The 15518-nt window shown below is 42.2% G+C and overlaps 1 protein-coding gene and 1 long non-coding RNA gene across 3 annotated transcripts in view; one reads left to right on the forward strand and one right to left on the reverse strand.

The window, feature by feature from the left end:
- Positions 1-492: 492 nt before the first annotated feature.
- NIPA1 (NIPA magnesium transporter 1) lies at positions 493-11379 on the reverse strand. Its single transcript, XM_068182663.1, has 5 exons — positions 11123-11379; positions 7910-7957; positions 3896-3986; positions 2468-2628; positions 493-1212 (listed from the first exon to the last, which is right to left on the reverse strand). Exons 1-5 carry the CDS (start codon positions 11280-11282, stop codon positions 701-703), a joined length of 972 nt encoding a protein of 323 aa, XP_068038764.1. The 5' UTR covers positions 11283-11379; the 3' UTR covers positions 493-700.
- A 364-nt stretch (positions 11380-11743) lies between these two features.
- LOC137469689 (uncharacterized) overlaps positions 11744-15518 on the forward strand; it is a 29007-nt gene continuing 25232 nt past the window's right edge. The window contains exons 1-2 of one of the 2 annotated variants that reach the window (XR_010996650.1): positions 11744-11785; positions 13387-13529. This is a non-coding gene — a long non-coding RNA (uncharacterized lncRNA). Of the gene's footprint in view, positions 11786-12840; positions 13014-13386; positions 13530-15518 lie in introns of those variants that run through there. The other variant, XR_010996649.1, reaches the window with a different exon arrangement.

Below are 15518 nucleotides of genomic sequence, written 5' to 3' on the forward strand. Positions count from 1 at the left end.
TATGTCTTAATGTACGTAAGTTACAAAGAAAAATGCATACCTGGACACTACCATGAGCTGATAAGTAATCAGTGAAAGATATTTAAGGGCCCACAGCTCTCTATAAAGATTTCAATTTACAATTCCCCTGTGTCTTCACCGCATGGCAGACAAAGTTGCTAAGACAGTCACTAAAAAGAACAAATCTACAGTCCATGATCCAACAAACATTTGTCTGAGAATTCACAGCCTTGACAGTGAAGACATTGTTATACTGAGATTCACAAACCATTCCACTTACTTTTCCCCCCTTATTTTAAAGTATACATCACTTATGATGAAAGGTATCAGATTGAGTGCATTAGAAACTGATGTCCTTTGCCCACAGAAATGGTACCTCAGAAGTCACAATACAAGCTTTCACACAGGTCTGTCAGAATATTCACAGAGCTTTTCTGATGGACTACCTTTGACAGTGAGGAAATACATCGGTCTCTATGCTGACTCAATTAGTAGTTCCAATTAAGGTCATTTATTGTGTTGACTGGGTTACATGGACAGCTGTTCCTTTGAAACTGGATGGAGACCTTCAATTCATTTCACATAGGCCACCAAATTGTTAGAGGGTAGTTACCAACCTGAATCCTATTTGAAATAGTGACCTAGAAATGAACAGCTCTGCATCCTTCCCTGAGCCATCCAGTTTCCCCTCAGAAATATTTTAATCTGTCTTCATGTTAGGTTTGTTTAAATCTCCAATACTGAAGTTGAATTCCTTGAAGACTTGTATAAGAACAATTCCAATAGACACTGTGGTGAATCCACAAGCCATGCCCAAAAAATCTACGACTCCTACATTACTCCATTCCCTGAAAAGGATGGCTGAAGCCAGCAGGACTAGGGTGGTAAACACAACGTAGTAGATGGCACCAAACACAGAGGAGTCAAAACACTCCAGTGCCTTATTGATGTATCGGAACTGAATGATAATGCTACATCCTAATACTGCCAGAAGTACTAGACAGAGGTACAGAGCCCTTTGACTTGATGGGTTATTGTGAAAGATATCTTGAGCAGCCAGCCCAATGCCTTTTGTGCTGGGAACAGTGAAACTGCCCAACAGAGAGCAAATACTGATGTAAACCATAATATTAGTAGGTCCATGAGCTGGAGCTATCCAGAAGATAAGCAGGAGAAGCATTAGCAGCACTATGCAGAGATAACCCACGAAAACTGGAAAACAAAAAGAAAACAAAGTATCAAGATGAGAACTCTTGGTCTTCTGAAGATTTTAGCAAGCAAATCATGTCCTAGCATTGACTTTGAGGTATACATCACAAGTAAGATTTGCTATTGAAGACAGACCCAAATCACTGAGCTTCCAGAAATACTGGCATCCACGACTGATGTTGTCATGTTCTTTGGGAAAAACAAATGCAGAAAATTACACACTGTGGCATATTTGAAATGGATTTCAGATAGCTTTTTAAATCTTATTCTCTTTTCCATTAGGACTATACTCCTTAAAGTCTCCTATGACAGACTGAAGGATAACACCTCATTCATAATCATTAAGGCACAGTGTGTGGATCCAGCAAAGTTAGATCCCACTAAGGTGAGCACATGAGTAGGGACAGCTAGAACAAACATGAGGCCATATTATTTATATTAAATCATCAGTACACATATAAGATCAGTGAAAGACATTTCATGCTTTAGTGTTTTAAAAAAATACAGAGCCAATGCACTTTGTTCAGATTTAAATGGTAAACTGAGACCAAGTTTTTATTTTTTTTTCTTTTCTTTCTTTGCAGACTTTTTGAATAGCTGATGTTATTAGGTTTGAGTTTCTCTCACTTCAAGAAAATACAAGAAAAACAATAGCTGGCAGTTTAGCTCTTAAGCAAGAAAAATAAAAATGGGCCTGGAACATATTAGTACCAGTATGTGTCCTCCAGCAGCTGGTGAGAAAGAACAGGCATTTCAGCATATGTCTCAACAGCCTATTTCTAAATACCTTTATTGTGCAAATAAATCTGGGATCATAACTGGTATTTAGTATAAACTTTTAATTAAAAAAACATGCAGAAATAAAGGAGAAAGACAGCATTTTTTTGTTTTGTATAAAACAACTTAAATTGAAGTCCTAGATTTATACTTTTCATCTCTAAATAGCAAGATACAGTCTTGCATAATGTTATAAAATTACAAGTTCAACTGGCCATTGTTCTGAGCTTGCTGTGCAGGACAATGTTTTCAAAAGTATCCATGCTCTCCTTTCTGCTCACATGTCCCAAAAAATACGACAAGTTCTAAGAAGAATGGGGCATAGTTTTCTTACACAAAACCTGTACTGATCTGCCTCTGTCACATCATGATTTCTTACTAAGTCAATTTCCCTACCTGGTAGAAGCGGTAAGCCTCTTCCTCAAGCATGCTCCTGCTCAACCTCAGAAAATCATTATGAATTAATGAGAAAACAAACTACCTGGATTTGTAAGCTTCTCTTCAAGCTCAGCCTGGGTCGTTACACTCTCAGACTTTGGGGAATGGATAATGAGAACAACAGACCCAGCACAGCTCAGCAAACACCCCAGCTTGCCAAGAATGTTCAGCTTCTCTTTCAGCAGGTAAGAAGCTAAGATGGACCTTTGAAAAGAGGAAGAAAAACAGAAGTTTGACTATATCCTGTTAATTATGTTTAACAGTGCTGTGCCATATGAATTTCCCTTTTAAAGGAGTATTATCAAATGTTGATGAATTCTCAAAATGTGTTTCTGATGTATCTGAGGAAAGATTCCTCCATTTGCAGTTTTACTCAATCCTTGACATCTCACCTCAGGAGAAAAAAAAAAAAAAAACAAAAAAAAAAAAAAACAACACAACAAGACAGAAACACCAACAAAACTCCTAGCCACAGCACCGCAAAAAACAAAACCACATCACCCCCTCAAAACCCTCCCCAAACAACTGAAACATCCCAAACCAGACATCTGACCCCAGAGGCAGACATCTACCCACTACCAATTTGGTGAGCTGTCACAAAGCCCCATTTTATAGGTGCTAAGCAGTCGTGAGATGAAAGCGACCTTTGGTTACAAAGATCCCAGGGCTGGGCTCAGATACGTAATTGACCAAAATAAGCAAAAGTATGTGGCCTAGGATAAAATAATAGGTGGTACTTAGAGCACCATCAGTATGCTTCATAGTGATAGAACTAAAGACAGACATGAAGCAATGCCATCGACACTCTGAAGCAGATGACCAGTGCAGTCACAATTCAGCAGGCAACATAAAAATCTCAAGGCTTTGTTTTCAAAGAGTTGTGCTTTTTCACTCCAGTGGTTCCACAACTGTAGTTCATCTATTCACAAAACATTCATTACATATTAAACTCCTTAAACTCACTGCCTTTTCTGTGCCTCCCACAAATACAACTTCTAAGAAGTTGGGGGCATGCATTTGCAAGAAACTCTCTTGAGTTTTCCTCCTTGGAAAGAGGCCAGATCCAATGAAATGAAATCAGTATCAATAAACACATGTGGGCTGTGGATAGCCAGGTAGAGAAAGACTGTGAGACAAAAGGAAAGATCTACATAGTAAGGGAACTGTGAATCAAGAGAATAGGCAGAAAAGTCCAGAATTACCACAGAAAAGAGAGGGAAAAAAAAAGTTTATCTGTTCCAAATCATAGTGAGAGCTAAAAGCAGAAGATACTCAGGAAAACCCTTCTTCACCACTGCCTTCCCCCAGCCACGCTTTCCTGGGGAAAACAGGAATAGGTGACATTGTAACACATCATGAACAGCCACAAGCCTAACATTTCTCAGGGGATCTCCAGTGATCATGGAGTCCATCTGACATTTTATTAAGTAGTAATGACATCCACATAAGAACAAGAAAAGCAAACTCTTACCCAAATGGAACGCCAAGAGCTCCCAAGGGCGTCACTAACACAGTTGGGACTGCAGTGTAGGCCAAGAAATTCCCTATTTGACCCAGTGCCACTGTCAAGAGAACCATAAATAAGCCTTTAAACCCCTTTGTAAAAGTAAGTAATCAAAACTTGCCCAATACTGTTTGGGAAAGACTGACCTAATTGGAAAACAGATGTTACAGTTTGCTTAGTTCTGTTAATTTTGCACATAAACAAAATGTCTGGAAATTTCCTATAGTTTGTATTTGTTAATACAGGATTTATATTTGCCACACAAGAATATCCAAGTGGGTACCGTTAATAATCTCATTTGTAACTTCTCTTAGTCAAATATAAATAAGACTATGAATTAGAAACACTCATGGATTATAATCTCAGTATTACACTCAAATATTTGTATGAGGAGGGGTAAAAGTATATATAATCCATGGTTTCATCTTTAGAATGTGCATTCATGTAAAACAAGTGTACTTGACTATAGTTCCTAACAGCAGTGTTAGTTTTTTTGGGGGAAATAGAGACAGTGCTGAGGAATCTTCTACTGAAACACTAAACACATGCATAAGGGCTCTTCGATATACTAGATCAATTTTTCATAACACTGTGTAACATCCAAAGTCACTCCTGACACCTGTAAAAAGAACATGCCTGACAAGACACAGTAAACAGCCTCAACCTTATTTTTCTTTCCTCCAGTAAAAGCAAATTCCAAGATATACCACAGTATTGCATATCACAGCTGTGATAACAGTTCATGTGTTCAGGTTTTCAGTTAAAAAATAAAAGCTGGATGGTTTTGCAAGTGCTGGCAAGTTTATAATAGGTCAACATACTTGCATAGTTACAGGGTCTGTGGTAACTGGCAAGAAGCTTGAGATTGAGCACAAATTATATACTGCTCAAATTTCCAGTTGCTGTTAAAAGCCATTATCAGCATTTAAAAACATTTCAAGTATCCAAGATGTCTTTATGCTCAGGCTGGCACTGCCCTCAACTATCAAATATCATTACTATCATCCAATTTTTTACATCTGCAAAGCATTCTGCAAATGTTAATTAATTTACCAATTTAGCTCATATTATCAGTAGAGCTGAAGACCTGTGTAACCTACAGGAAATATGAAAGAGACAAACAAACTCACAAAACTGCAGAGTGTGGAAAAATTATACTAATTAAATTCACTGAGGCTTTCTCTACGTGTAGGAGTGAGACATAGAAATTGATGAGCAGCATTCCAAAGGCACCACAGACAGTGGTGGTCTCCCTGTCCCTGGGAACAGAGTAACTCGGTTATCAGCCTCAGGCTATTTGGAGATCTGTGTAGTAACTCTGGCATTATCTTCAATGCATCTGAAGGCATTGGGGCAGATCTTGGATGGAGAATGGTGCACAGCTGTCACTCTGCATTTCTGCAGATTTCATACATTTCCAAATGACTCGGACAAAAGGTTGCTTTTTTTGGAGGTCAGGTGTCTTAACTTTTTGTTGGAAGAACTCTTAACAGATGGCACCAACATCAATCCATAAAGTAGATCTCTGAAGCTTCAGTCAAATGGAACATATTGTAAGGCAACTGAACTTACTGGAGATTTTCCATATCACCATGTAGTAGTAACCAGCAGTAGTAACAGTCCCTTACCACCACAAATGACAGACCAGGACTAGTTAACACCAATTAAAAAAAAGAATCTCAGTGATTGCTACCATCTACCTGATGTTGAGCACCTTTGTTGCCAACCTATCCAGTCCTCTCTGAACAGAAATTCCTCATGAGATACGAGTGCTGTAAGTCAAGACACGACTTCAGTCCGTGAAGGCACACCAAGCTTTTAATATGACAAACAAGTACCAGTCCCCTCGAAGTTACAGCAACACAAAACCTGATGCACACTGGCATGTTTCCATTAGCAAGGAGACCAGGAGTAGACCTGTACAGCAAAAGGTATCTATTCTAGGCATGCCAGGGGGTTTATACCGGACTAACTTCAGCCTGCTCCCGCTAACTTCATATTTGCAGCTCACATGCATCAAGTACATTAAGTATGTTCCTAGAATTCATCTTCCAACCTACTTTCATTTTAAAGACCAGGTTAGGAGCCCCAACTCTGCTAAGAAATGTGAAATTCAGCCCAGTCTCTGGTGACAAACAGGAGATGCACTTCACAAGTGTACTCCCCATCTGGAATACAACACTAATGCAGATGTTTTCACTGTAAGAACCAGCCACATCTATGCTGCTATCAAAACCTGCACTGAACCTAATTAATTAGCCAATTAATTAGTTTAATGATCATTGAAATATCTGTACACATGCTGCAATCACTCTTTTGACTACAGAGTAGGGAAAAATCCCTCAGCAGAATGTGCAGCCCTTCCTCTGAAGTCTTCAGTAATCCAGTGGATCCCAGGGCCCCCAAAGAGTTGGGCAGCATTATGCTGACTCAGCATACCAACACAGAAACACTTCTTCACCATCTGAACAAACAGCATGAGAACAAGTTGATAGAGTTTATGTGGCTTTTGTTAGTCATCCAAACTCCAAATTCTCTGCTTGAGAAAATGATGTCAGCTGTTATCATTTCACCCAGAAAATTGGGGGTATTGCTAATTCCACGATTACCACCTTTCCCCAAACAGCATTTTTCTTCTCTGCATCCCATAGGTGCCTACCTGGCCCTTGCTATTGCTGTTTGTGACTGTGCTGCCATTGTGAGTCTGTAATATCCACAAGCAATTCCTCTTGCTCGGTTCCTCGGTAAAGCTACTGAGGTTTTGTTTTGAAATACCAGTGTCTAGCTACTGGAAAAAAGCCAACTGATACCATTCCCTTCAGCTGTTTTGCCTTCATTCAATTCTGTCAGCTCTTCTAAGCATGAAATTGTTCTCTTTGATTCATGAAGATAAGTCCTGTAATAAAACCTTTTTAACTCCTTCTGCTTAGAGATTACAGATGGGAGCCTCAGGAGTAATAAACAGTGACTGATGCACAGATTTACTTCTACTTAGGCAGTAGAGATCCTGTCAGGGGAGGAAGCTGTCAAAGAACTACTTAAACTCAGGCTAAATCAGCTGAGGAGTTTTCTTCTGAAGCTCTGTTGGCTTCTACACTTGCTGTGAACTTTGTCCTTCAATGGGATCAATCGGTTTTCATTCCTTTTGCACAGCTTTAAGACAACCAAACCAAAAATCAGGGACTTACCTTGCTGCCACAAAACCAGGGGCACAACTGGACTCATATACTTCTCAGAAACAGCATCGGAACTTTCCAAATAATTCACAAAAGGCTGGATTAGAGTCTAAAAGTGGGGTATGATTCCAGGCTTGTGGGCAGGACTAGGGCTGATGTGTAAGAGGAGAAAGTTAGTTGCTCCCCATGCTCCAGATTCACATCAGAGAATGAACTCGGTGTTAGCAGAGTTACAAAGATATTAAGGGTAAAATTACACTGATCTCATATCAGCACCCCAGAAGGCTTTGCATTAATCTTGCAGATTAAAAGCAAAACTGAAACTGTATCTGTTGAACAAGAAACCAAAATAATTTTGGGGGCTTTTTTAATTGAGGCTGGTTAAATGCTTTCTGATCTAAAACATAACGTGCTCAATGAGCCCTTTTGTGCAGAGCAACAATTTTTAATTCAGCTTTGACTTTTATTAAAAACTGAGCTGGCCAGTGCAGTACAGAGACACAAACCATGCAGGAGCCCAGAGTCAGAGCAGTGTGTGGCTGCCAAGGGCTTCAAGTACCAAATGGTTTGGAAATGTGGAAAGATGTCTGACTCATGTTTGTCCCAGCTCTTTGCCTCTGCAAACACCAGGCATGGTAGCCATGGTAAGAGTTTACTTAGAAGTGGAATGTTTCTAGGGATGGAAATTTCATGACAAGGGAGTGTGAGATTCAAGATGAAAACCCAGATTTCCTGATGTCTCCTATCACCATCTAAGCAAAGCTCTCTTAAAAAAAAAAAAAATAAAACTTTTTAAGATACTTACTTGCAATAGTGCCCGACCACCATACTATATCAGTTAAGTATGAAGTACCTGGAAGTATAGGAAAATGTATTAGAAAAATATGAAATCAAAATATTGGAACTATGAAACAACAGTCTCAGTTATTAAAGACCATAATCTTAAACCTATTCTTCAAGGCAACTGAATCTGAGATTAAAAGAGAAAAAAAAAAAAAAAAGAAAGAGAATATTGGATTTGGCTTATGTTTCCAAAAAAGACCTTCCTAAGATAATGTGTTAGTCAGAAGTTCTAGTTCCCAGTTTGAAGTACCTATGTGACACGAATGCAGTATTGTGTAGAAAAGCATCCAAAATATCACCAAATGCTTTTGAGGGTGACATTTAAACATACAAATTAGAGCCACTTCTAGGAGAACTGTAAACCTATGGATGCAGAACATGAATTGCTCAGTTAGTTTGCCAATACAGCCTCAGTGAAATTGTATCAGAAAAATTGCAGCTGAGAAATTGTTCTGACAGTTTTGGAACACAGGTTTGACAGGATCATGGTGTCGCCTGATCCTCCTGCATTTAAGCATTGGGAAGTGCTACAACTGAAGCCTCTGAATTCCTAACACACTGCTTCAGCGAGGAGTAAAAACTCTGCATTGTCCTTAGTGCCTCCCAAACTGGAGGATGATTATTTTCACTGTCAAATTATAAGCTCTTGCCTTGGGATGTGCCCAGGTGGAGCCTGTGCACACAGAAGTTCTGCTTCTGTAGAACATCAAGGCTCACGACCACTTCCTAAACTAAAGCATGGCCTTCTCCGAGCACAGTGTTGGCATCAAGTCACACTCCTATGTTTTGCTTCTCTTTCTAGCAATACAGCTCTGCATTTATTTGGGAAGATGTCCTCTCAAAAGCTGCTGGAGTAGTAGGCAATATTGTACCTACTCTGAAATCCCAAATGGAAGAAAAACACAGTCATCACTATCTCTGGAGACATATAAAGTATTAAGCACTTGGAAATCACACTATACGATTGAAAAGAGATGAAATATGACTAATGAAAATGGCCAGCTTTAGAGTGGGCGTAGTAATTTTTTAGACTTTTGTTGTTGCATATAAAATAAAAACACTGCTGGGGGCAGAAATTGTAGAAAATATTGACTCAAGTAAGGTAACTTTGCAAAATATTTGTCACCCACTGCTGTTTCTAAATAGACAAGGATTGTTAATTACATCAATATTACATTATTGATTCAAGAGAGAAGACAGAAGAAGCTTGAAGTGCCTCCTTGTTAATTATACAACACCTGCTGAAGACCATGGAAAGAAGACATCATTTGATACTGGCCATCTCAGACTCACAGGTCTAACTGCTAGATTCAAGGCAGATCCCTTCCGCTTCATAACATGAAATACAGGGAAACCTGGGGTATTTTCCTGGATGCCTCCTCACTGAGCGTGCCAAGAGAAAGAACTACAAAATGCTCAGCAAGATGCACAAACACCGGTAATGTCTTCAAAACAGGAAGTTTTACAGCTGCTAGCACTGAGAAAGCAGGCACACACCCATCACTCACTTAACCCAGTGCACCACTGAAAGCTCTTCAGGAGTAAGTACACTCAAAATGGAAACTTCCTCCAGCTGCCTTGGGATGCAAAATTATTTTTCTTTTGTGTTTTCTCATTGTTTCCCTTACAAAAAAAAAAAAAAGGTTTGTATTTATGATCCGAATGTGATTGCTCTGTGCACAATCAAAATGGGTTACAGCCATCTTGGCGGGAAAGGGAGACTATGCTTGCAAAACAAAAGTTTGTCTGATGCCTTTAGATGTAAGGTCATTGCAGAAAAAGAAAAAAAAAAATTTAGATCAGGCTGCCAGGTTTTAGTAACATAGTTCCAAGCTTGCTTTGCTCCACTGCATTCACCCTGAATATGCTAGATGCAGCAGGCAATGGAAATGCAAGTACAAACAGATATATATATAAAATATTTATTTGTATGCGCACATATATATACATATTTACATATGTGCAATGTATACAGAGAAAATACTTTGTCATGGAACTAAAAAGGATTTCTTATAAAAAAGAGTTCCTAGAACTTGTGGACACATGCTCATACACAGACACCATCACCTACAAAAACAAATGGCTTCTGACCACAGTAATACAATTCAAAGGCATGATGCAACCTGTGTTTACAGTCTTCCCCTTACACAAAAGCATGATACTAAAAACAAATAAAATTTTTAAATTGCATTTTCCTATGTTCAAAGCATGAAGATGCAACGAGCAAATGCTGTTCAGCTGCATGCTTTGGGGAGTTCAAACTTCAAAATAAAATTCAGATCTTCACACTAGTGAATTTACAGCTTTTTTTTTGGCTAAACTGTCTAGACAGCACAGTCAGCTCCTGAATACGTTCACCTCAGGAAATAATAATGAGGCATGGGATTTCCATATGAAAAATGTAAGAAATAGATTATTTCATGTTACTGATCTGTCCCTTCTCGAAAAGCAGAAACCACCATGTGACTGATATAACTTGCCTGTGTCTGTGGAAGTGCTGGAATAAACAAGCAACAAGATGCGCTCGTGCTGTTCATGCCAGGAAACTATCTAAGCCACAGAAACTGGTGGTAAAGTCCCACAAGTACACGGAAAAGAAGAACCTGTGTATGGACAGAAGCGCAGACAACACGCAAGCTCCCAGCGCCGTGTTTCAGCGGGACAGAGCAGCGCGCTGACCACACATCGGGGAGCTGTTGCTGATGCGCAGTTAAGAGCCGCTCGCTGCTCTCCCCCGCCGATACCTCCTGGCTGACCCCCACCTGCCGCCTCTCCGCTCATTCACCGCCTCCCTTGCGCCTCGATCCGGTCATGGACCGCGGATGTCAGACACAAACTGAAGCCGGCTCCACGCTCCAGACGCCGGGAAGGCGTCCCGCACACCAGGCGACACGGCCGCCCTCCACACAGGCTCTGACACGGCCCGTCTTCCTTGCCCCTCGGCAGCGCCGCCGCCTCCCGCCCCGCGCTCCGGGCCGGCCCCGCCGCAGCGCGGGGAAGGGCTGCGGGGCGAGGGAGGGAGCGGCCCCGCGGGTGGCTGCGCCGCCCCGGGCCGGGGGCAGCCGAGGCCCCGCACACCTGGGAGGTTCCCGGGGGGTCGCGGGCTGCGGAGGGAGGCCGGGAAGCGCCGGGAGGGGCGCTCCCACCCGCCGCCACCGCAGCGCCGGGCCCCTACCTCTCCCGCGGGCCCGCACGATCCCCTTCTTCTGCAGGACGAAGGTGGAGCCGTTCACCAGGCTGGAGACCACGGCCACGCTCAAGCCCAGCGACACGGCGGCGGGGCCGGGGCTCTGCGCTGCCCCCTCGCCCGCTGCCGCACCGACCGCCATCCGCATGGCCCCGCCGAGAGCTGCAGGCGCGGCGGCTGCCCGGGCCCAGCGCTCCCGGCAGCGGCTCTGCGCCGGGACCCGCCCTGCGCTGCGCCGCGCCGCGCCGCGCCGGGGGCGGCTCCGGGCGGGGGCGGCTCCGGGCGGGGGCGGCTCCGGGCGCGGGGACGGCAGCAGGGTGACGCGATAGCCGTGGCAGCCCTGCCCCGGTGTGGCACCGCGGCTCTGGGCCGCGCTTCTCCGCGCCGGCACCGCGGCGGGCGAGGCCACCCCGCTGCCGCTGCTGTCGGGGGTCCGCGGCGTGGGGAGACAGCGGGCAGAAGCTCGGAGCTGCGAGCGTTCATGGGCAGGGGGTGCGGGACGACGTGTAGGGGGATGGGGAGACCAGGAGGATGTGGAGAAATGTGCACAGGGATGTGGAAGGAGAAGAGGGCGAAAGGATGCGGAAAGACAGCGGGATGCGAGATGATGTGCAGAGGGATATGTTGTGCAGGACAGACGAGTCCCGCCTGGTGTGGGAGCAGCGCTCCTTTCCAGCGCTCTCATTTCCCGTGGGGTTTCTAAAAATTCACGCTGGCTTCCCGGTGCGCCCGACAGCGTGGGATGTTGCGAGGGCAGGGCCAGGCGGGGGTCGGGGCTGCCGATACAGCCGCCACTGTGACCTGGAGCTGCGGCTCCATCCACCCTGCCAGCTCAACGTGAGGGGCAGAGCCGGACAGTCAGCCAGGCACTGTGCGGCTACACACTGGGAGAGCTTGGCCTCTGCCGGGAGTCGCGCACATTGCTGAAAACTGGGGGATCCAGAATCACTCCTGCGCTAAATCCAAGAATCCACTTTTATTTCCAGGAAAAAGTTCACTCTCCTCTAATGGTATCCAAGGTCAGATGCTCGCATTTATGAGCCTCCTTTCTCAGTGGGAAAAATGCATATTGTATGGCTCTACGCAGATATTTACTATATGTATTATGCTAGGTTGGAAAGTTATGTTGTATTAACATGTTAATAATATAGTAAATGTAGTTTTGTAAGCTTTAGTAGTTAAAATAGAAATGATGTGTGTATTCTTTTAATTAGCTCAAGAAAAGGAGAAGATAATAAAAAAATTCTTCGCACAGAGATAACAATTACAGAAACCCATAAATTTTCCAGAGGAGAGGAGTTTATGGTTTTCCTTATCAACAGAAACGAATTTCTTCAAGCCTGACTTAGACTGGAAGGCGCCTGGGGATTATAGAAAATTTTTTGACAAGTACCAGATGGATTTCTTGTTTTAAATAAAATATATGCATATTCATAAAGTGTTTTGTATATGCAACAGATTACCCTTCTTAAGGAGTAAATTTTCTTTTAACGGGGTCCCTTTTCCTGGCTCACCTTTGTCCAGAAAGAGGTACCCAGCCCGGGCTGTAACTCTTTGCTGTTATTGTCTCATTAATTGTCCCAACTCTTAATTGTGTAACCTTTATTACTACACTTGTAACCATTTTATTTTTATTAAACTTTTCTAAATTTTTGAAACAAGTGATTGGCGTTTATAACATCAGCTATCACTCAGCATCTTCCAGGGAGGGCAAGAACAGAAGGCATCCTGCCATTGCAGAGAAGGGTTGGAGATCCCTCTGGCAGCAGTACAGCTGGGCCATCACAGGGCCACTTCTCTTTGAGAGAACTCAGTCTCTCAAAGATGAAGTGCTGAGATGAAAGTAATCTTCCTTGCTCAGCAAAATATTTTGTAGCAGGTATCTCACTGCAGTTCGTACTATTTCCAGACACATGTTGAAATAAATCAATCCATAATGGATTCCTGTGGCAACATCCGTCTAAGGAAATGAGGTATGGTATCTTGGCTTAAAATAAATGGAAGTGGACATTTTTGTAATTTTTAGCAATTGGGCATGGTCCTTAGCATGTATTTTGGCATTCCCAGGAAATATGAGTTTAGAAAAGAGGCGAACTCCTGGAAATATTTCTCTTGTCTGCATATTTCTTCATTTGCCTACACTGCTTGAGGCAGCTGTCCAAGGAAAGCACAAGAACACTGTGATGATTTTTTTAAGGTTTAATGGCAAGATATGTAATACTTACTGTAGTGCTGCCCATATTTTCATCTAGGTTGTTTCATCAGGTCATTGTATCAATGCTGAATGTAATAGAAGAGAGAATTCATCCTTGTGAGACTCACAAGACCTGCAAAATGAGTACACAGGAGGTGGAAGTACAGTTATCCATAGCGACCCTTGGAAACAAAGATGGAGGTGAAGACAAATGCAGGCTAATTATAAATATCCATTTCTGATCTATATACAGCCTAGTAACTTGTACAGAAAAAAATTATTACAGGAAATAATTTATGCTTGCACAGTGGAAAAATTATATATATTTAACAGCCTTTGCATCTAATTATCAGGAAAGTTTCTAAACACAGCTCAAACCTGGCCAATTTTTATACTGAAAATATCTCTCTGGTGTGGTTGAACTAAGACAAAAGCAGGTACCAGAGGTCTCAAGGAAACAGTTCATTTCAATCCAGGCCACTCCAACCATGTCATTTTAATAGCCTAATCATAAATCTAATATCCTACTTATAAATCTTATATATGTCTTTCCAAAGTATGTATTTGGATAGGTAATTCTAACATACCTAATCTGCATTATTCAGTAGTTACTCTTGCACTTGCCATATAATAGGTATAGTGTTCCTAAGGATTAGTCATAGACTAAAATAATATGTGCAGCAGTGATAAATCTTAAATGTGCATATATCTTGAAAAACAGCCTGAAATCACCCAATATCTGCATTATTAAGTTTGGACATTATTAAGTAATTTGGACCAAGACATAAAAGTACTTCAATGAAAACAGCTCTTATCATTATTTGAATGGAAATAAAATGACCTTTTTTAAACTATTACATGTATGGCACATATAAACTCCTTAGGTCCATCTGGTCTTCTGGGGCTGAGTTTCATTGTGATAGCATCATTCCTCCTGCCCAAGCTGTGTCATCATGTATTCCTTTGGGTTAGTTTGGCTTTGACCTTGCAATGCTCAGTATTACTGATGTCATATCAGCCTGGTATGCCATGAACACACAAATTGCATAGGAGGAACCTCAGATTTACGTGGCATTTCCTCCAAAAAACTCTGCTCCCCTCCATTGTCAGGGGTATTTAGGGTCAGCCAAGAGGTAGGAGGAGTATTTGTTAGACTTTTGTAAGTCTCCTGTCCAAAGGGAGGGATGAGTGATTGAGGTAAGCTGGAGTTCAAAGTGACTGGGCAAAGTTGGTAGAGGTGATGCCACGTTTTTTTTCAGGGGCAATGGACCTTTTCTGATTAGGATGGTTTTTTCCCTGATTTTAGAGGGAAGAAATAGGCTTGTGCCTGATCTAAAGGAATTGATTGCTTCCTCTGTAATGCCTTGGATTCCTCTGTTATGTTTGGTTTATGTACAAAAAAAGATTCTTTTTTTTTTTTAATTAAATCAGTTGTTGGGCTGTTTTAGCAAAGCTGGAGGAAAATCAGATAATTCTGTATCTGGCATAGAAGGAAAATACAGTAACTGAGCCTAGAAGATAATCTGAAACTCCTTATAAAATAGCTGGGTGAGCAGGGTGGAAGTTTACCAACAGCTCAATCAGAGCCTGAAGCAACAGCAGTAAATCTCCTTGGCAGAAGCACTGTGCCAGCAACCGAAGCAGTAGGAACTGAGATTGCAAACTAAACAGTGAGAAGACAGCCGCAATCCTACTTTTCTAGCTCTTGGGAACCAAAGACCAAAGTTCTCTCTTGAGAAGCAAAGGGCAGTTATATGAAGACTTGTGTAATGATCCACTGTACCTAGGCCAGAAAAAAATCCTAAAAATCCTTTATAGGCAGTCTTGATCAGTTGCTTGAAGTATAAAAAGTGGCTTTGGTATAAGTGGGACATCGCTGGTATGGGTGGTCTTGCTTTGGAAAGGAAGGGAAGGGACCTGAACCGTTGTGGCAGTCCAGCCCTTGATTTGCTATGGGCTTACATAGGTATGGATGGAAGAATGAATGGAAGCCTGCTGAAATGTATTGCTCTGCAAAGATGGGTCTTGTCAGCTTTTTGGCTCTTTGCTTCTTTAACAAGGACTTCATTGAGTCTTTGGGCCCAGATTTGGGCTTTTAAAGTCCAGAGTGATCTTTGTGAAATGAAGTTGTAGTGCCGAGTTCTACTGCACTGTTGACAATGGCCACAAGACTGGCTCCTCTGCAGCTGG

The sequence above is a fragment of the Anomalospiza imberbis genome, chromosome 2 (genome assembly GCF_031753505.1).
Source record: "Anomalospiza imberbis isolate Cuckoo-Finch-1a 21T00152 chromosome 2, ASM3175350v1, whole genome shotgun sequence".
NCBI lineage: Eukaryota > Metazoa > Chordata > Aves > Passeriformes > Viduidae > Anomalospiza > Anomalospiza imberbis.